At 46.3% G+C, this 20,968-nt stretch overlaps 1 protein-coding gene across 5 annotated transcripts in view; it reads left to right on the top strand.

Annotated features, from left to right (window-relative positions):
- ICE1 (interactor of little elongation complex ELL subunit 1) overlaps positions 1–20,968 on the top strand; it is a 75,976-nt gene that overhangs the window by 50,308 nt on the left and 4,700 nt on the right. For 2 of the 5 annotated variants that reach the window (XM_054018239.1, XM_054018238.1), the window contains exons 17-18: positions 12,389–12,579; positions 13,332–13,438. In XM_054018239.1, the coding sequence (XP_053874214.1) occupies positions 12,389–12,579; positions 13,332–13,438 (298 nt within the window). Of the gene's footprint in view, positions 1–11,572; positions 11,650–12,388; positions 12,580–13,331; positions 13,439–20,968 lie in introns of those variants that run through there. The other 3 variants (XM_054018240.1, XM_054018241.1, XM_054018242.1) reach the window with 3 other exon arrangements.

Here is a 20,968-nt window from a genome sequence, read left to right as displayed (position 1 = left end):
GTGACATCAGTGACGTGCCCTATATAAGGGAGTGCACCCTCCACCCCATCAGCTTTTTCCTTTGTCACTGCCACAAATGGAACAGAACTCATTCTGTTGTGTCCTCAGGTCAAGATCCTAGCTTTGTACAATATATTGTAAATAGTGTAATGTAGTTTAATTAGTTGTAGTATAAATAGTCATAACCTGCTGTTGGGTCTGGGCCCCTTACTGAGATCGTGTTGGATCTTGAACCCCTGAAAGTCTACAAGGGGTACACCTCTTGCCCAACAATCATACCAGAATCTGAGACCCACATCCAGTCCCTTCTGTATGGATGAGGCCCACTCTGCTACCCAATGCACATTGTGCTCTGCCTTCATTCTCGGGACCAGAAGGGAGAGAGATGTTGTGGGTCCAGCCTTATCTCTTGCCTGTCATTGCCTAGAGCCTGATACTCTAATGGCCTGTTGTAGTACTGAATTATCCCGGCTTGTGTGCCAAAATCCTCTTGTAGGATTCAAGAGAGATCCCTCTGCTATGGATTCAACAGCATCTTCTGCTAAGGTCTTGAGACCGCAATCTCCTTGGCCTTTTACAGGGAGTGGATCCCTCAGATTGCACCATTGGCACAGGAAAGTGTAAAGGGCATCAGAGCTTCTCTGAACAATCAGTGCAGACCACACAGTGTTTGCTAAGGCCATTAGGTCTGATGTCCTCATTGACCTATGTCACATTGTTTGCTCATCTGAACATGAGATCTTTGCAGCTGTAGGTGGCAGAACACTGCACACTAAATATGCACTGATTTCAGAGGAGACAGACCATCCTTCTTCAAGTGCTCCAACAGTTTTGTTGATGGTAGAACAGGGACAACGTTCTCCAGGAGGTATCCTTTACTCTGCCCCGTCCCTTTTAATCATAATGATCACTGATGTGTCTATTCTGGACTGGGGTGCACATTGTTCCTAGAATCCAAGGCCAGAAGGGACCTCACTGATCATCTAGTCTGACCTCCTGTATAACACAGACCATAGAACTTCTCCAAAACAATTCGTACTGTATATCTTTTAGAAAGATATCCAATCTTGATTTAAAAATTATCAGTGATGGAGAATTCACTATGACCCTTTGTAAGTTGTTCCAGTGATTTAATTCTGTGACGGTTAAAAATGTACACCTTCTTTCCAGTCTGAATTTGTCTAGCCTCAACTTTCAGCCATTGCATCATGTTATACCTTTCTCTGTTAGATTGAAGAGCCCATTATTAAATATTTGTTCTCTGTGTAGGTACTTATAGTCAGTGATCAAGTCACTTCTTAACCTTCTCCAAACCTCTTCCAGTTTATCAACATTCTTCTTGAATTGTGGATACCAGAACTGGACACAGTATTCCAGTATCAGAGGGGTAGCCGTGTTAGTCTGAATCTGTAAAAAGCAACAGAGGGTCCTGTGGCACTTTTGAGACTAACAGAAGTATTGGGAGCATTACTTCTGTTAGTCTCAAAGGTGCCACAGGACCCTCTGTTGCTTTTTACAGTATTCCAGTAGTAGTCGTACCAGTGCCAAATACAGAGGTAAAATAGACTCTCGACTCCTGTTCGAGATTCCCCTGTTTATGCATCCCAGGATTGCATTAGTTCTTTTGACCACAGTGTCACTCTGGGAGCTAATGTTCAGTTGATTATCCGTCATCATCCTTGAATCCCTTTTTCCCAGGATAGAACGCCCATTCAATAAGTATGGCCTACGTTCTTTGTCTCTAGATTTATATGTTTACACTTAAACATATTAAAACGTGTATTGTTTGCTTGAGCACAGCTTCACTAGCAATCCAGAACACTCTGTATTAATGACCTGTCCACTTCATTATTTACCACTCCGGTTTGTGTCATCTGCAAACTTTATTGGTGATGATTTTGTGGTTTCTTCCAGGTCATTAATAAAAATGTTAAATAGCATAGGACCAAGAATTTATTCCTGTGGGTCCCAACTGCAAACACATCTGTTTGTAAATGAGAAATCATTATTCGTTATATTTTGAGATCTATCAGTTAGCCAGTTTTTAATCCATGTTAATTTCAAATCTTTTTAGTGTTTTAATCAAAATGTTGTGCAGTATCAAGTCAGATGCCTTATAGAAGTCAAGTATATTACATCAACACTATTAGCTTTTATCAACCAGATTTGTAATCTCATTAAAAAAATTAACCTGTCTTTTTTTTTTTTTTTTTTAACGGCATCTGTTTTCTATAAATCCATGTTGATTGGCATTAATTATATTACCTTTCTTTAATTCTTTATTATGCAAGTCCTGTATCAGCCACTCTAATATCTTGCCCAGGGTTGATGTCAGACTGATAGGCCTATAAATTACCTGGGTCGTCACATTTATCATTAGCTGCAGTCCTAGAGTACCTTCTACACCTTAAGTCTCAGGGCTTAGGTATAGCTTTCTTAAAAGTCCACATGGGAGCAGTATCTGCTTATCGTAATTACACGTAGCGTAGTTGTAGCCATGTCGGTCCCAGGGTATTAGAGAGACAGGGTGGGTGAGGTAATATATTTTATTGGACCAACTTCTGTTGGTGTGAGATACAAGCTTTTGAGCCACACAAACTCTTTAGGTGTAGAAAAGATATGCTGAGTGTCTAAATGCAAGATGGAACAGATCATTTAGCATAACTAGGTAGCACATATTCTAAGGGACCATTCAAGGTAGAGCAGCCCATTAACACCTGCAGTCTTAGGACAAAAAGAGGGGGATAGTGGGTTACAGATTATGGCTTATTACAACAAATCCAGTGTCTGTTCAGTCATGATTTTTAGTGTCTAGCAGAGGTATGAATTTTATTTCCCAGGCTTGTCTTTTGAAAGTGTTTGTGAAAGTTTCCTTTGAGGATGGGGACAAGGACTGGTAGGTCAGACATAGATTTTAGACACTTATACACCCTTCGGGGACTAATGCACCCCCCCCCGACCCCCTCAAGTATTTGCAGTGACACCAAACAATCTTTTCAAAATAGAGTAGGGTTTATTAGTCAGCTGGAACACAGCATTCAAAATTCTTATGTTAACATAGAGATATAAAGTTTAAAGCATAGTCCATTCTGGTCAAGCCAGAGCAGATCACCAGCCAAGTATAGTGGATTCTATCTCAGGCTCTCTCTTTGACTCACTTGTTTGTCCTAGGAGAGAGCAGTCCGCTTCCTCCAGAAGCCCACACTTTATCCCCTGCTGGTCACATCTCAGTCCTGGGGTCTCTGCTCAGCATCTGTGATGTGTGGTGGGAGGAAAACCTCCTTCCTCTGTGCTGTTATTTCCTAGGTGTCGATGTTCTGGCCACTGGGACTTTTCGTTGTCTCCTTTGGATTCTGCATTGATCTGTTACTTTCAGCAGGTTTCAGCCAATTCCTTAATGACCCTAATCACTGCAACCCAGACAGCAAGGTAACTCATATCCTGTGCTGCCCCTAAGAGAAGACTTAGTCCTGGGGGATGGAGGAGGGTTAAGTACTAATTATAGAGGGAAACTGAGGTGCACATAGAATTCATTAAAAATTGCAGAAAATTCCACTTTCACACATGGTAAAGGTGTACTCCCTCTCCTCTCCCCAGTTAGTGAGCTCTCGCCTTCAAGGACCTAAAGCTTGCACTGATTAAGTTGATGGGCCCTGATTAAGTTGATGGGCCCTACTTATAAGTATCTGGCACAAGCCTTTTGAGCGCTTTTCAATCAAAATGGCCATCTGCTAGGAGGGTGCATGAGCTTTGGCCACTCCACTTCATATTGTAGTACACAAGTATAAAGTCACCATGATGCCCCATCCTAGCTTTGTGTCTAAAGTGGTCTCAGATTCCCACCTCTCTCCTTCATGTTCTTCCGCAGACCCCATTCCCAGCCCGGGGTAACTCTTCTCCATATTCTAGATGTAAAAAAGATGCTTTGTTTTTACCTGGAAAATACCAAGCACTTTAGAAAATCCTATACGTTATGTGTAGCATATGGGGAGATGAAGGATGGTTCACCGGTTATGGCACTAGCTTGGGACCTGTGAGATCTGGGTTCAAGTACCAAAGACTTACTGTGTGAACTTGGGTAAGTCACTTAACCTCTCTGTGGTTCCATGCCCCATCTGTAAAATTGGGATAATAGTACTTCGTTACCACACAGGAACACTGTTACATCTTTGCTAGGAAACCAGTGTCCCCTAGTTTAAAGAATGACTCCACTAGAGCCACCACTCCATTAGTGGCATGCCTCTGGCAGGTTCCCCTAATGGAGATATATATAATGCAGCAACTTGAAGTTTAGTGTACACATTCACCAATCAGTACTCTTTGGATTTAGCTTTGTGCTCTGATCCCTGGTTGGGGAAAACCGTCCATATTTAGCTAAGAATTCCTTGCCCACTGCCGTCCTGGTAGGACACCAGTTGCTAATTTCCCTGAATTCAGAGCCTCTCAATCATGAAAGAGAGGTTACTTATCAGTATCTGTTCTTCGAGTGCTTGCTCAGGTCGATTCCATTCTGGGTATGTGTGCGCCCATGTGAACAGTTGTCGGAGATTTTTGCCTTAGCAGTGGATATAGGATGTGGATATAGGGTTGGCTGTGGTGCCCCCTTGAGTTCTGCGCTCATACGCTGGTATATTAGGCGCTGCAAACACTGCACCCTCTCACCACCAATGTTATATATGCCATCATATGCCAGCAATGCCCCTCTGCTATGTACATTGGCCAAACTGGACAGTCACTACGCAAGAGGATAAATGGACACAAGTCAGATATCAGGAATGGCAATATACTAAAACCTGTAGGAGAACACTTCAACCTCCATGGCCACACAATAGCAGATGTAAAGGTAGCCATCTTACAGCAAAAAAACTTCAGGACCAGACTCCAAAGAGAAACTGCTGAGCTCCAGTTCATTTGCAAATTTGACACCATCAGATCAGGATTAAACAAAGACTGTGAATGGCTATCCAACTCAGAAACAGTTTCTCCTCCCTTGGTGTTCACACCTCAACTGCTAGCAGAGCACCTCACCCTCCCTGATTGAACTAACCTCGTTATCTCCACACTGATTTATACCTGCCTCTGGAGATTTCCATTACTTGCATCTGAAGAAGTGAGGTTCTTACCCACGAAAGCTTATGCTCCCAGTACTTCTGTTAGTCTCAAAGGTGCCACAGGACCCTCTGTTGCTCTTTACAGATTCAGACTAACACGGCTACCCCTCTGATACTTGCACCCTCTCAGTTTCTTCTTGCCACCCATGATAATTGGTCGGAGCGTCTCGTCCGTCTTGTCTTGCATCGCAAGAGCATTACAGGTTCTTACAGTCCATTGTTCTGTCTCCTTTGTTTTTAGTTGTTAGGTACTTAATGGTCTAAGTTAAGTGTTGGAGTAGTTTAGTAGTTAGTCTTGGCTGGGGATTCGCCTCGGAGCAGGGCTTTAAGCCATGCTCATTGTGCAGCCATTTGAGTCTCATTAGCAACCCCCACGGTAATTGTTTAAAGTGTTTGGGGGAATCCCACAGAAAGGACAAGTGCAGGATCTGCAAAAACTTTCACCCTCAAACTCAAATGAGAGGGCCCTCCTTGAGGAGGCTGCGCTTCATCCTATCTCTGAGCCCTCTTGATTGGAGTCCACGCTCGGCACTTCGGCATCAGTGTGCAGGGCACCACTGGCACCAGAATCTGCCTGGCACATAAGAAGCAGTCAAAGTCGATGGAGCCGCTGGCACCACAGAAAAAGGGGGCTTCGGGAAAAGGACCTGTGTTAGGCTATGTGCCTGCCACGCAGCTACTTGGGGTAATGCTGCAGTCGGACCCCCTAGCTCAGCCAGGGACCCACCTCCGACTCAGGGAGCGGCAGGGGGTCTCAGCCCCTTGTAGAGCCATCTGTGCCCAAAGTGGGCCCGGTAGCCAAAGAGCAAGTAGACCAGCAGGCACCACAAACGCCAAGCCAGGCGACAGGCCCTGCTAAGACCCCAGCATCTTCAGGCAAGCTGGTTATGGGACCCCCTTCTAAAGCAGCCTTGGTCCCCGGTCAGAAGCCCCAGGTCCCTGACGCCAAGGTCTCCACATATGAGACACAGGACATCTGAGCCATGATGCCGATCCCCGTACCCACAGTACCATCGGGCCTCCAGAGATTGTCATGGTGCAGATCACCATCACTTAGACAGTCTCCCAGGCGACTATCCCCTCCCCACCCCCCCTCGGTGCAGGATTGTTCCCGGTCATGGCACCGGTCTCGTGCTCCCCAGTACCGCTCTTCAGGCAGGCACCGATCCTCGCCCTCTCCTTACCGGTTGCTGATGAGTCAGTCAGCAGACTCAGGCATCTCCACTCCGACCTGGTCACCAGAAGGGCAATGGTCCAAAGGACAGTTCAGCCCCCTCACCTATAAAAGGGGACTTGCCTCCAGGCCGTGAGACCAGCACAGCTCCTGTGGTGGTGGTGTGGAGGCAGGGACGGGGCCCACTCAGTGGCATTATTGGAACCCCTGGGGTGTACCTGTTATGCTGGTCCCACACGCCCACTGTTCCTCCTAGGTCGCATCAGACACACTGCCCACGGCACAGCCATTACTGGAGTCGGAGCACCGGGGTGACACAGTGGGCACCGATGCCCAAGGAGCCGATTCCAGATGAACAAAGGGAAGCCGCCACTTCCCCTGTGGTGCAGTCGTCTTTGTCATCTCCCTGGATGAAGTGGTGGTGGGCTCCTTGCAAACGAGCATCCCCTCTGACGACTTCAAGGAGCACCAAGCCATGCTCAAAAGGGTGGCTGCTAACGTGAACTTGAAGATTGAGGGGCTAGCAGAGGAGTCTGACCTCTTTAATGTCATACCCTCCTCCACCCTGGCCCAAGTCACGTTACCTGGCTACCCAGGGGTCCTAAAAATTGCTAAGTCTGTGTGGCACACCCTCCTCTTCCATTCTGCCTACCTACAAGAAGGCAGGAAAGAAGTACTATGTCCCAGCAAAGGGATTTGAGTACCTGTACACTCACCCTCCAGTAGGGTCCCTGGTTATGTCCACCGTCAACGAAAAGGATAGGCAGGGCCAGGTGAGCAGCACACCAAAAAATAAAGACACCAAGAGACTGGACTGGTTTCAGGAAAATTTATTTGACAGCCAGCCTGCAATTTTGGGTGTCTAACCATCAGGCCCTGCTAGGCAGGTACAACTTCAATCTGTGGGACTCCATCAGTTGAAGGAGTGCTTCCTACAGGACCGAGCCCAGGAGTTTGCCACATTGGTGGAAGAGAGCAGAGTTGTGGCGAGAAGTGCTGTCCAGATGGCCAGGGACGCTACAGACTCAGCGGCCAGGGTAGTCGCCTCTGCGGTGGTTATGAGGCGCAGCTCCTCGTTACAGTTCTCCGGGCTGTCCATGGAGATGCAGACTACCCTCCAGGATCTCCCGTTTGAGGAATCAGGACTCTCTTTGAAGCTGACCAATGCACAGCTCCACAGCCTTAGAGACTCCTATGCCATCCTCCGGTCCTCAGGCCTACCCACCCTCAGCAGTCTGGAAAGCTGATCTGCCCCCCTCCGTTGAGGTCTTGGGGTTTCCCTCAGTCCAGCTCCTACAGGAAGATGGACAGAGATGAAGGATTTAAATGGCGTCACCCTTTGTCTTCCCGTTCCTCTACCCAGCCTGATTCTTGCAGAGGCCAAGGAAGCCAGAAGCTGGCATTTTGAGGATACACCTGAGGACGGCGCCCCAGTCATATCCCAGGATAAACCCCCCTGCTCTTTCCTCAACCGCCTGTGCCTCTTTGGGTTGTGGTTAACCTTGGACTGTTGGGTGCTCAATATCTTCGGGCTATACCCTACAGTTCGTGGCCGACCCTGCCTTCCTTCCACCCCCTTTCCCTGTTCCTCCTCAGGGACCCTTCTCACGAGCAACTACTCATTCAAGAGGTTGAGAACCTCCTATGCCTGGGGGCAGTAGAGGATGCCCCTCCAGACTTCAAAGGGAAAGGGTTCTACTCCTGCTATTTCCTAATCCTCAAAGCAAAAGTGGGTCTCAGACCCATTCCGGACATGTGCCGCCTCAACAAGTCTCTCAAGAACTTCAAGTTTTGCCTGGTCTCTTTGGCCTCCATTATTCCCTCCCTGGATCCGGGAGACTGGGTACGCTGCCCTCGACTTAAAGGATTCATATTCCCATTTTTCCAGGGCACAGGTGTTTCCTCTGTTTTGTGTTGGTCCACTGCCATTTTCAATTTACAGTGCTGCCCTTCAGTCACTCGTTAGCCCCGAGAGTTTTTACAAAGTGCATAGCGCCAGTGGCCACTTACCTGAGGCACCGAGGGGCTCAAATGTATCCATACCTTGACAACTGGTTAATAAAGAATCGATCCCAGAATCGGGTGCGATATCATCTTGACCTGGTTTGCTCCACATGTCGCGACCTGGGGCTGTTAATAAACGAGAAAAAGTCTTAATTTCAGTGCAACACAGAGTTCATTGGAGCAGTCCTTGACTCTACTTAGGCTAGAGCCTTCCTCCCCCAGGCTTGGTTCCAAGCCATGGTGGACCTGATCTTATACATGCAAGACTACCCTCCCACCACTCCTCACACATGCCTGAAATTGTTAGGCCACATGGCGGCCTGTACTTATGTGGTCCAGAACACGTGGCTCCGCCTCAGGCCCCTGCAGGCATGGCTCGCGTCGGTCTATGTCCCCAACAGACATAGCATGGACCCTGTGATCAGGGTCCTGGACCACATATTGTTGTCACTCACATGGTGGCAGAATCCACCAGGTTGGAGGGAGTTCCCTTCGCAGCTCCATCCCTGTTGATGACCCTAATCTCTGATGCTCTGGACCTGGGGTGAGGAGCCCACCTGGGCAATCTCAGCACACAATGTCTTGGTCAAGTCAAGATCGCTCCCTACATATCCGCGTCAGAGAGCTCAGAGCAGTTTGCCTTACCTGCCAAGCCTTCCTACCTCACATAAACAGCAGGGTGGTCCAAGTCCTGATGGACAATACAACGGCTATGTTCTGTATCGAGAAACAAGGCAGAGCCAGCTTGTCTGCCCTTGGCCAGGAAGCCCTCAGGCTCTGGAACTTCTGTGTACAACACAACATCTATCTCGTAGCCACACACTTCTCTGGGGCTAGGAATGCTTTGGTAGATCGCCTCAGCAGGACCTTTTCGTCTCATCACGAGTGGTCCCTCCATCCGGACGGAAGTGATCAGCATCATCTTTCAGAGGTAGGGGATTCTCCAGGTGGACATGTTCACGTCCAGGCAGAACAGGAAATGCCACATTTCGGCTCAATTCGGGGGATTGACAAATGCTCCCTGTCGGATGCTTCTCTGCTCCCGTGGTCAGGGGCTCGGTTGTGTGCCTTCCCCTCCAATGCTGCCAATTCAGAGAGTCCTCATGAAGATCAAGCAGGACAGGGAGAATGTGATCTTCATAGCACTGGCTTGGCTGTGCCAGCACCGATTTGGCATGCTGCTGGACCTCTCAGTGACTGCACCATTACTGCTACAGCTCAAGCTGTCTCAAAACCCCAGCAGTCTTCTGCATCCGAACCTGACAGCATTGCACCTGACGGTTTGGCAGCTGCATTGTTAAATGTGGGGGAGCAGGAGTGCTCAGCCGCTGTCCAGCAGGTCCTGTTGGGCAGCAGAAAGCCCTCAACCAGAGTGGCCTTGCTGGCCAAATGGAAGTGGTTGTTGGATCTTGGATAAATGCATTCTGCATCTCAAGCTTCAAGGCCTGACCCTTTCTTCTAAAAGGGTCCACTTGGCTGCTATCTCAGCCTTCCATCCACTGCTCTAGGGTATGTCAGTTTTTGCCCAGTACCTGATTGCCAAGTTCCTCAAGGGCCTCATGAACCTCTACCCACATGTCAAGGACCCCGTTCGTCCAAGGGAACTGAATCTTGTGCTGTCTCGGCTCACTGGACCCCCTTCGAACCTCTGGCTTCCTGCTCTCTCCTTTCCTGGAAGGTTGTGTTCCTGGTTGCAATAATATCTGCCCGCCCAGTCTCTGAGATTAGGGTGCTTACCTCGGAACTGCCCTATACAGTCTTTTACAAAGACACGGTCCAGCTGCAATCACACCTGGCTTTCCTGCCTAAGGTCGTCTCTCCGTTTCATACAAGACAGAACATTTACTTACCTGTCTTCTTTCCAAAGCTGCATAAGTCGGAAGAGGAGTGTAGGTTGCCTTCCTTAGACATCAGGAGGGCGCTAGCCTTCTACATTGAAAGGACCAAGCCATTCTGCAAGTTGACACAATGTTCGCTGCGGTGGCCAACAGGATGAAAAAATTGTCCAGTGTCCGCTCAAAGAATTTCTTCTTGGATCGCTGCCTGCATTCACTGCTGCTACGATCAAGCAAAGGTGCCCCTTCCAGCCAGGGGCGGATTAACAAATTTGCTGCCCCTAGGCTGTCAAAAAATTGGCGCCCCTCCCCCCCCAGCTCACCTCCGCTCCCCCACGGCAAGCTGGGGAGGGAGGGGGGAGAAGGGGAGTTGTGGTGCGCTCGGGGGATGGCGGCGGCGGTGGAGCAGAGGTGAGCTGGGGCGGGCTGGGGAGCGGTTCCCGGCTCCCCGTTACTCCCGCGCCCGTGGGCCCTAGCTCACCTCTGCTCCGCCTCCTCCGAGCGCGCTGCAACTCGCTTCTCCCTCCCTCCCAGTGCGGCAAGCCTGGGAGGGAGGTGGAAGGAGGGAAGTGCGGCGCGCCTGGGGGAGGAGGTGGGCCGGGGATTTGGGGAGGGGGCAAGAGCGAATTTGCCGCCTTAGGCCTAGGCCTTGTTGGCCTAGTTGATAATACGCCGCTGCCTCCAGCGATTGTAACCACCCACTCAACCGGGGCGCAAGCCTCTTTGGCAGCTTTCCTAGCTCAAGTACCTATCCAGGACATCTGTAGGGCGACCACCTGGTCGTACGTCCCATTGAGCACTTACCAGCAGGCCCAGGATGATGCTAGCTTTGGTAGAGTAGTGCTGCAAGTCGCTAGACTGAACTCCAAGCCTACCTCCAAGTCACCTAGAATGGAATCTACATGAGCAAGCACTGGAAGAAGAAAAACGGTTATCTACCTTTTTGTAACTGCTGTTCTTTGAGATGTGTTGCTCATGTCCATTCCATTACCTGCCCTTCTTACTCCTCTGTGGGAGTTGCCGGCAAGAAGGAACTGAGAGGATATAGGGTCGGCGGCGCCTAAAATACCCACGCATGAGCGCGGCACTCAAAGGGGCGCCACAGCCAACCCTACAGATCTCGCTAAGGCAAAAATCGCCAACAACTGTAAACTTGGGCGCGCACACACCTAGAATGGAATGGACATGAACAACACATCTCGAAGAACAACAGTTACAAAAAGGTAGGTAACCGTTTTTTCTTTGGAAGTCACCTCTGTGCATTCGTGCAACTTGCCTATCTTCCCCTCTGCCTTGGAGTTCTATAAAATATCAGGGTGCTGCAGGTAGAAGGAAGGAACTGAGGCAGTGGTGGCACTCCCTTATGTGGAGTAGGGTGAAGACGTTACCCTCGTGAGATCTCTCATGATCACCCTTTCTTCCCCAATGGATGTGGCTTTTCAAAGCAGTTCCATCTCTCAGTGTGGAGGACATCATATTCCATAAGTGGAAATACACAGAGGCAACTTTGGAAGAACAGGTCCTGGTAAGTAACAGCTCCTTGTATAAAGATCCATATTATCCAATCAGAAGTCACCCTGACTATGAACGTATTAAATCTCTCAATTTCATTCAAGGTCACAGTATCAGTTTAGTGTAATGCATAAGCATTCCTGAATTTACTGCTATTCTGTTGTACCAACGTCTGTCCTGAGAAAATTAGTTCTGCACCTGCTCAGTTTATGCTGTGAGAGCAGCATTTAAATATTTTGGATGTTCAAAAAATATATCTGCATTTAAATCCCCTGATGATTCTAGCTTCAGTTTGGATGTGCAAAATAGTTTTTAATCACTTATTACTTAGCTAGTTTAAAATATTTTTGACACACTTGCTTGGAAACTAGCCTCTAGTAAGGATTAGACAATCACAAAATTTTGTAACTTCAAAAATGCACTAATGTGAGTTGTGAGCAAAAATGCCTTTTTGCAGTGGACAATGTTTTCTCACTCTAGCATAATTCAAATGAAAATGTTCTAACTGCCAAAAAAATCATGTTTGGAACGACAACAGGTATAGAAAAGGAAAATGTTGAGTATATACAAATGGGAGTTATAACTCCCAAAGTAATCAAATTATAGTATTCATACCAAATGAACTCCTGTGGGAATAGTGGATGATGATTTTGCCTGCTGGCCATTTTTAGGATCAAATACTCAGAAAAGTATGCTCAGTTCTAGATAGTTGCCTTTTCCTGTTTTAAGATAAATTGATTATAATTTCCCAGAGTCCACCTTTGGATACAGGCATTGTGGTCTCAAGTCTGCTTTTGGCAATACAGTTGTGTCCAAAAATGGAATTCCAGTTGAGTGAGCGATATGGAGAAGATCTGAGTGACAGCACTTGGGAATGTATACTTGCTATTGATCTCCTCTGCTGTCACCTGAAATGGAGTTGGACCCATGACAATATCATAAGGTATTGTGCTACTTACTCCTTACTTCAAAATGTTAACAAATTTTTCCTGTTCATTATATTCAAAAGCCAATTATTTTGCTTTTAACCTATGATCTTTAAAAACAAAATCCTGTATTGATCATTCTATGTTTCTCTAACTGACGACAATCCGGGCTATAAAATGGCTACTGTTTTGGGTAGTATCAATCCATACTAGAACAGCAACAGTAACTGGTCAAAAATGATTTACAAAACTGTTTCTGGTACTGTAGCAAGAAAACGTCAGTGTCAAAACAGTATGTTACCAGAACGGTTTGCTTTGTAAATTTAGGAGCACCTCTGGGACTCTGGGTTCAGCCCAATGTATAAGTGGAAGCAAAATGCTTGATCATCTTCTGAAGACAATGGTTCGTTTCCAACAGATATAAGTGTGACTGGAAAATGCAACTAAAAATTGAAATTCATTGTATCCAAAACTGCTCCAGTATTGAACAGCTGTAACCCAGCCACACTGTGACAAGTCTAATATATTCTGGGTTTCTGCTTCAGGCAGCAAGTCATTTCTCTAACGGGTTAATTTAAACAAACAGCTGCTCAGGGATTGGGAATGTACAAGTTCCAAGTAGATGAATTATTGAGCAGGTGAGATTATAAAAGGTGCATGATAATTTATCACACAGCTTTTCAATTTAATTTTATCCTATGATTATCAACACCATACCTGTACACACTCTTTCCAGTCTTATGTTTTCAACTCCAGTTTTCTTTCACAGTAAAGAGCTTTGGCCTGTCATGGATCAGTGGGTAAAGCATAGGAAAGGACATGAGACTGTTCCACCTATTCCAGATATTATTGTAGCATCAACACTTAGGCTAATTGGTGAGTAACATAACTTTGGGTTGAACTCCTGCTTTGTATAAATAAACCCTCTGAAAATGCCTGGATGACTTCTGGAAGCTGAAATTGAAGTACTCACCCATTTTTTGCTTTTGAATTTCATTGTTACTTTAAATGTGATATTTCACCATTAAGTCAACAATTTTTAGCAAAGATTTCTTTGCTGCTGTGAAGATTTCTTTGCTTTCTCTGCCTCTGAGGATGAGTTATATTGATATTAGGGCTGTCAGTTAATCACAGTTAACTCACACGATTAACTCAAAAAAATTAATCGCACTTCTAACAATAGAATGCCAATCAAAATGTATTACATATTTTTGGGTGTTTTCCTACATTTTCAGTATTGATTTAAATTACAATACAGACTACAAAGTGCACAGTGCTCGCTTTATAAACCTTTACCCCGATATAATGCGACCTGATATAACATGAATTCGGATATAATGTGGTAAAGCAGCAATCCAGTGGATCAAAACAAGTTCGATATAACGTGGTTTCACCTATAATGCAGTAAGATTTTTTTTTGGCTCCTGAGGACAGTGTTATATCGGGGTAGAGGTGTATTATTATTTTTTATTACAAATATATGCATTGTAAAAATGATAAAAGAACTAGTATTTTTCAGTTCACCTCACTTTTAGGTGACATTGTTAACAAGAAGCAGGCAGCATGGCTCTTCTCCTGCAAATTGTAACCAATCTTGTTTGTCTGAGTGATTGGCTGACGAAGAAGTAGGATTGAGTGGACTTGTAGGCTCTAAAGTTTTACACTGTTTTTTGTTTTTGAGTGCAGTTATATAACCAAAAGAAATCTGCATTTGTAAGTTACACTTTCACGATAAAGAGATTGCACTTCAGTACTTGTATGAGGTGAATTGAAAAATACAATTTCTTTTAGGGTGCAAATATTTGTAATAAAAAATAAATATAAAGTGAGCACTGTACACTTTGTATTCTGTGTTGTAATTGAAATTAATATATTTGAAAATGTAGTAACATCCAGAAATATTTAAAATGAATGGTATTCTACTGTTTAACAGCACGATTAATTGCACAATTAATCGTGATTAATTTTTTAATAACATGATTAATCACAGTTAATTTTTTTAATCGCTTGATGGCGATATGTATTGCAATTTTGTGAGGAGAGATTACTATGGCTTTATGCAAGGCTGTATAGGAGATTTGTAATGACTCGATTACTACCTATGTCTGTTAGTAGAAAGTAATTAGTTCTTAATGTTATACCTTTTCCACAAGGGGAAAATTCTGGTGTCCCTATATTTTAGGGTTCTTCAAACTTTCCTCAGATTTTCTAGTAGATTCCTAACCTTGCATAAGCCATCTCTTCCTCCTATCATGATTGCACATCACTGTGACCACAAAAGGAATTGCTTACATGGGAAAGTAGTATTGGGAGAGTATTTTAATGTATCTTAATTGTCTTGTAAAACATTTTTGAAGCTGGAAATTAGAAGAACCCAGTACTATTTGACTAGCCAGGTCTTTGTGAACCATGGCTTGGGAATCTCTGTACAAATTAAAATATTTTCTATAGGTTTGCTCATCCCACAAAGATTTCATTATGTACTTATATTTTGTATTAATACCATTGATTCCAGTAGGTGACACTCTCCCCTCTGAGTTACTAAAGAACAAATTCTCTAGCACAGTGGCTTTAAACCTTTTTTCATTGCAGATCCGTAAAAAATTTCAAATGGACCCCTTTGGAAATCTTAGACATAGTCTGCAGACCTCCAGGGTCCATGGATGCCCATGTTGAAAACCAATGTTGTATGGTAACAACAACCTTTTGTGAGCCCCTTAGACATAGTCTGTGGACCCCCAGGTATCCGTGGACTACAGGTTAAGAACCATTGCTCTAGCATATTGGTAAAGGGCATGGTGTTGCAGAAGGAGCTGTATTTCACATGAAACTTAAAGCAGTTTTTTGTGTGTCTCTCGCACTGTCTGGAGTGGCTCACAACTGTGAGTGCTTATCTCAGGGCAGACCATCAGAAAACAAGACCTGTGGTCTCTGAAAAATGAAAACGCCAACTGAATATAATTTATTTAAAAAGTCTAATTTCAGTGACTCTCCCTTTATACGATATCTTAATTCTATTGGAACTTCTTCTAGGGTAGTTTAGCAGTTAGTTATAGAGCATATTAAAAGTGAATGTAGAAAATTAAAATTCTGCTAATTAAAAACTAAATGACATCAAGACATTTGGGGAGACAAGGTAAGTAAGGGTAATATCTTTTATTGGGCCCAACTTCAGTTGGTCTAAGAAGAGATATTACCCTCACTTGCCTTGTCTCCCTAAGTGAGCTTTTACGTAAGATTCAAAGCTGCTCTCTCTCACCAACAGAAGTTGGTCCGATAAAATATTACCTCACCCACCTTGTCTTCCCAACTGTCTTAAAGTCATTTAGTTTTTAAGCAGCAGAATTTTATCTTCTACATTCGCTTTGCAGCAGGGGAGCAAATTTTGATTTAATTGTTTGGAATAACATTACTCAGAGGATATGGTGATTCTAGCTGATTTCTGGTCTTTTCATGCATCTCACATGAAGGAAGAAGCAAGCTTTTTAGATAAACATTACATTTGGTTATTTCCATAAATCCTTTGGATCATCGAGTTCTTCTCTCGCATTTTAATTATTTCTTCAATATATATTATTTGACTAACTACAAGAGTTCCTTAACGTTAAAACAAACAACAAAGGGAAGAAAAATAGCTGCTGCTACATTTGATTATTCTGATAAAATAAACGCTAAATGTCATTGTTCATAGGATGGACTGTGTGAGATGCTCGTTTAATCTCTTTTTAATGAAAGTTGTAGCATAGTGTATAGATACAGTAGTAACTGCCATAAAGAGGATCAGATAAAAGTATATTCTTCATTAGCATGCTATACCATCTCAGACTGTGTTTTAGTTTGATCTTAGAAGCTAAGCAGGATTTCTCCTGTGCAGTACGTGGACGAGAGATCTCCAGAGAACACACAGGTGCTGTGGAAAACTGTTAATTCAGTAGGTGGCTCTCTTTCCTGGCTAAGTACTGAGACAATACATTAATGAGAGGCACTGAATTTTTGGAGGTGCTCTCTTTCACGTCAGATGTCTAACCCAATTGTGGTCAGTAAAGATATCATGCTGCTTTTGAAAGAGAAATGATGTCCATGTATCCTGTGTGAATTGTAAATTAAGTAATCTTCCTATCTAAACATTCACTCTCCAGTTTCAATTGTACATACAGTATTATTGGTTCTTCTTTGAGTGATGGTCCCTATGTGTATTCCACACACGGGGGTGTGCATGCATGCCATGTATCTGAGTCCGGAAGCAGTTTTTAGCAGTGTCGATTGACCTGCATGTGTGTAGTGCATCTCCTCGTGCTCCCAGCCAAAAGTATAAGAGTTAATGTTAGTCAGCACCTCTCTAGTTCCCTCTTACTGCCACATGCCTGAGTTGGAACCCCCTGTTCCTTTGCAATCTTAGTTTTTTAAGAGAGTGACTCACCTCTGCTTCATTATAGGTTTTTTTTTAGTGTTAATTAGCTAAGTAAGTATAATTAGTGTAGTTCTTCTTTCCCCATTTGGTGACTGTATTTCTCCCCTTTCCCCCCGGGGGACTATGCCCCAGACTCCAGGTTTCAGAAACTGTTTCCTACTCATGCTCCTTTTCTGTGGGCAACAAGCACCACTGGTGCCTTTACTGTTTCAGCAAGGCACGCATCATGGCTCACTGTGCCATTTGCAAATCCATCTTGCCCCAGACCCGGGAAGCCCACAACCTTTGCCTTCATAAATACCTGAGGGAGGAAGTGATGAGACCCAGGATGCACTCGAATCCGGGACCAGGAGACCACCCCCTTCCCCCCCCCCCCCATACAGCGGCCATCACAAGTGGTGAGCACTGTGCATGCCCTGGAACCACCACTGTTGAAGGCCAAAAATAAGTCCCGGCATGAGAGCAAAAAAACTCTCCTGGGCACAAGAGCAGATCCCCACTGCGGACCGCTTCCAAGCGCAGCGTTTCCTCACGGAGCCATGCCAGGTAGGGTGAGAAGTCACGTGTGGATCTGGCTGGACTGGCACCCAAGATTACTTGCGTAGGGAGGGTAAGGCCAGGTGCAAATGGGATTCGACGGTGACCTTGGCACCCAAGCGGCGTGCTCATTGGCATGCGCACTGTCTGTTCCACCAGTACCCACGCATTTCCCAGACAAGCCAGCTCTGCAGATATCACCAGGCCCATCCAGCAGCTTCACAGGTATGCCGCAGACCCCTGGATGCTCAGAAGCATTTCTGTCCGTGGAAGTTGATCCTCTCCTACCCTCTGTCTTGCATTCTGTCTGGCCCCCTGCTCATCTGCACCATCCCGACCCTGGAGGACAAAGTTCTTCTGCTTCTGCCAGAGATGCCCATTTCCCCTGCCATACCATAGCCCTCTGGTACCGATGCTTCCTCCCCCCTTGCCAGAACCATATTAGGAGTCCTAGGAGTTCTTAGAGACTGAACCCTGTTTCTCACTGTTGTCACGCTGGAGTCTGGACATACATCCCAGGCTGCCCTACCCTCCGGCATATGACCTGACAACAGAGGCCTGGTACCGCTTCCTGTGGGGCCCACCACATCTGAGGGACCCTTCCTTTTGGCCATACTGGGGACCCTGGGATCCCTACCACAGACGCCAGTCACTATCTTATGCATCCTACCGGCCATCCTCTGTACACTCACCCGTGCTGTCGGTATACGAAAAAGGGAGACATCAGACTGGATTCGACAGAGCATCCTCCTCACCAGATGTGGCGATCATCCCCTTCCCACACTCCATCAGATGGCCACTGCCAGTACCAGGACTTGCTACAGAAGGTAGCAGCAGACCTGGGCATCCCCTTGGAGGAGGTTTAGGAACCATGACATCAACTCCTGGACAGCTTCCAACCCCAGGAGCCATCTAGGGTAGCCTTACCCATCAACAAGCACATCTTCCAAATGGCACAAGCAGCATGGCATATCGCTACCTCATGTGTCCCCACACCTAAGCATGTGGAGAGGAGGTATTTTGTGCCTTCTAAAGGGGTGAATTTTCTTTTCTCCCATCCACCCCTAGATCCCTGGTTGTCCAAGAGGATGCAGAACAGGCAAAGCAGCAACCACAAAAGTCTGCTCCTCCAGACAAGGCAGCTAAGAGACTGGACCTGCTGGGCAGGAAGATCTGTTCTTCTGCGGTGCTGCAATTCCTCATCACCAACTAACAGGTTGTGCTAGCCAAATATGACTTGAACAACTGCAGTAGGCTAGCAGAGTTGAAGGACAAGCTGCCACCAGAGTATCAGCAGCAATTCCAGGTGTTCCTAGACGAATGGGGACTGGTTGCCAAGGTGGGCCTTCAGGTAGCAGTGGATGCAGCTGACACATCCTTCTGCTCTCTTGCAACCAGGGTCATTATGCAGAGACTTGTGGCTACAATCATCAGGCTTCCCCAGGGAAGACCTCCTATTTGCAGAGAACAATATGTCCCTTGATAATATGGATGAATACCTCCACTTGCTGAAGGATTCCAGAGTCACACTATGGTCACTTAGTATATATTCCCCGGCCCCAAGATGCAGGCAGCAGAAACAGCCATACTGCCCATGTCAACATATGCCCTACCCGGCCTTCTACCAGTGCCAGCAGAAGCCCCCACATCAATGACACCACTCACAGCAGGCTTGCTTCCCCACCTTTGCCACAGCCACCTTCTCAGCCCTCTCCCAGCAGCAGACCAAATCAATTTTCACCTGCAGGTCGAGACCTGCCAGTCTCCATCAATGCCACCTGCGGCACCCCATATCATCTTTGGGGGCTATCTTGGCCTTTTTGCCCACAATTGGACAAGATCACCACGGATCCAGTTGGATACTGGAGATCATTCACCATGGATACTCCATCGAGTTCCTCTCACTCCCTCTGCACTGCCCCTCCCCCCACCAGACTCCCCTGCAGACTCATCCTATCAATTGATCCTCTAACAAGAAGCGGATGATCTGCTCCTTAAGGGGGGGGCAATAGAGCCTGTTCTGTCTCATTGCCAGGAGCGAGGCTTCCACTCACCTTACTTCCTCATCCTGAAGAGGGGCAGAGGGCACTGCCCTATTTTCCATCTTCAGGTGTTGAACATGTTTATACAAAAGTCCAAATTCCGTCTGGTCACGCTGGCATCTATTATCCCCTCACTACCCCGGAAAGCCTGGTTCACAGCTCTGGACATGAAAGACACTTACTTCCACACCGACATTCACCCGGCCCACCGCAAGTTTCTTCATTTTCAAGTAGGGCTCCAACATTACCAATTTCGTGTCCTCCGATTTGTCATAGTGACAGCACCATGAGTGTTCACAAAAGTCTTTGGCCCAGATGTGCCACCTCAGCCACTTGGTATTCCCTTACCGCGATGAGTGGCTTCTAGTGGCGCTATGATGACAGGAAGCAATCTCTGTGATCCTTTGTCTTCTCGGTCTCCTGGCACCTCTAAGTATCTGCGTCAACAAGGAAAAGTCAGTGTTGATACACTTCATTAGGATGCAGCTCGACTCCATCATAGCAAGGGCTTTTCTCCCAACAGATCACTTTGCAGCAGTGACAGTTATCGCCATGGACGTGCGTCACAGACTACTCACCACGGTCTGTGGTTCTCTCTCCGTCTTTGGACATATGGTAGCCTGCACCTACATGACACTGCACACACCTCTTCATTTGTGTTTTCTTCAAGTTTGGCTCCTCTCCATCTACAGACCCAACAGAGACCATAGAGACTCCAAGGTCATTGTACCCAGGAATGTTCTGTCCTTCCTCACATGGTGGTCTGATCCCTTCAAGATCATGACTGGCACTGCCTTCGCCCCTCCCACCCCACAGGCCACCATCACAACAGATGCCTCTCTCATGGGCTGGGGGGCCCACTTAGGCCACCACAGAGCTCAGGGAGTGTGGACACCACAGGAAGCTAGGATGCATATAAACGTGCTAAAACTGCAGGCAGTCCATTTAGCATGCCAGGTTTTCCTCCTGCTCATTCAGTCCCTCCACATTCAACTGCTCTCCCACAACATTGCTGCAGTAGTATACATCAGCAAGCAGGGTGGTACCAGGTCTCCTTCCCTCTCCTCTGAGTCAGTCTGGCTCTGGAACTGGTGCATCAAGAACCACGTGGTGCTTTAAACTGCCTATCTACTGGCATCCAGAATGCGCTGGCCGACACACTCAGCAGGACTCCCTGCCTCAATCACAAGTAGGAGCTATATGACAACACGCTCCTCTACCTCTTTTTGTGAAGTGGGGCACACACCTTCCCCCCTACTGATGGGATCATTGCTACTCACAAGAACAGAAAGCTTGTCCCTCTATTGCTCAAGAGGAGCACTGGGAGGGCTTTCAGGGTGATGCTTTCCTCCTCCCCTGGCCAGGTGACCTTCACTACGCCTTTCCCCCCATTCCCTTCCCTGCTGCTGGTGCTAT

Source organism: Malaclemys terrapin, chromosome 2, assembly GCF_027887155.1.
Source record: "Malaclemys terrapin pileata isolate rMalTer1 chromosome 2, rMalTer1.hap1, whole genome shotgun sequence".
In the NCBI taxonomy this organism is placed as follows: Eukaryota; Metazoa; Chordata; order Testudines; family Emydidae; genus Malaclemys; species Malaclemys terrapin.
The sequence above is the reverse complement of the archived record's forward strand: the minus strand, read 5'-3'. Positions and strand labels throughout refer to the sequence as shown.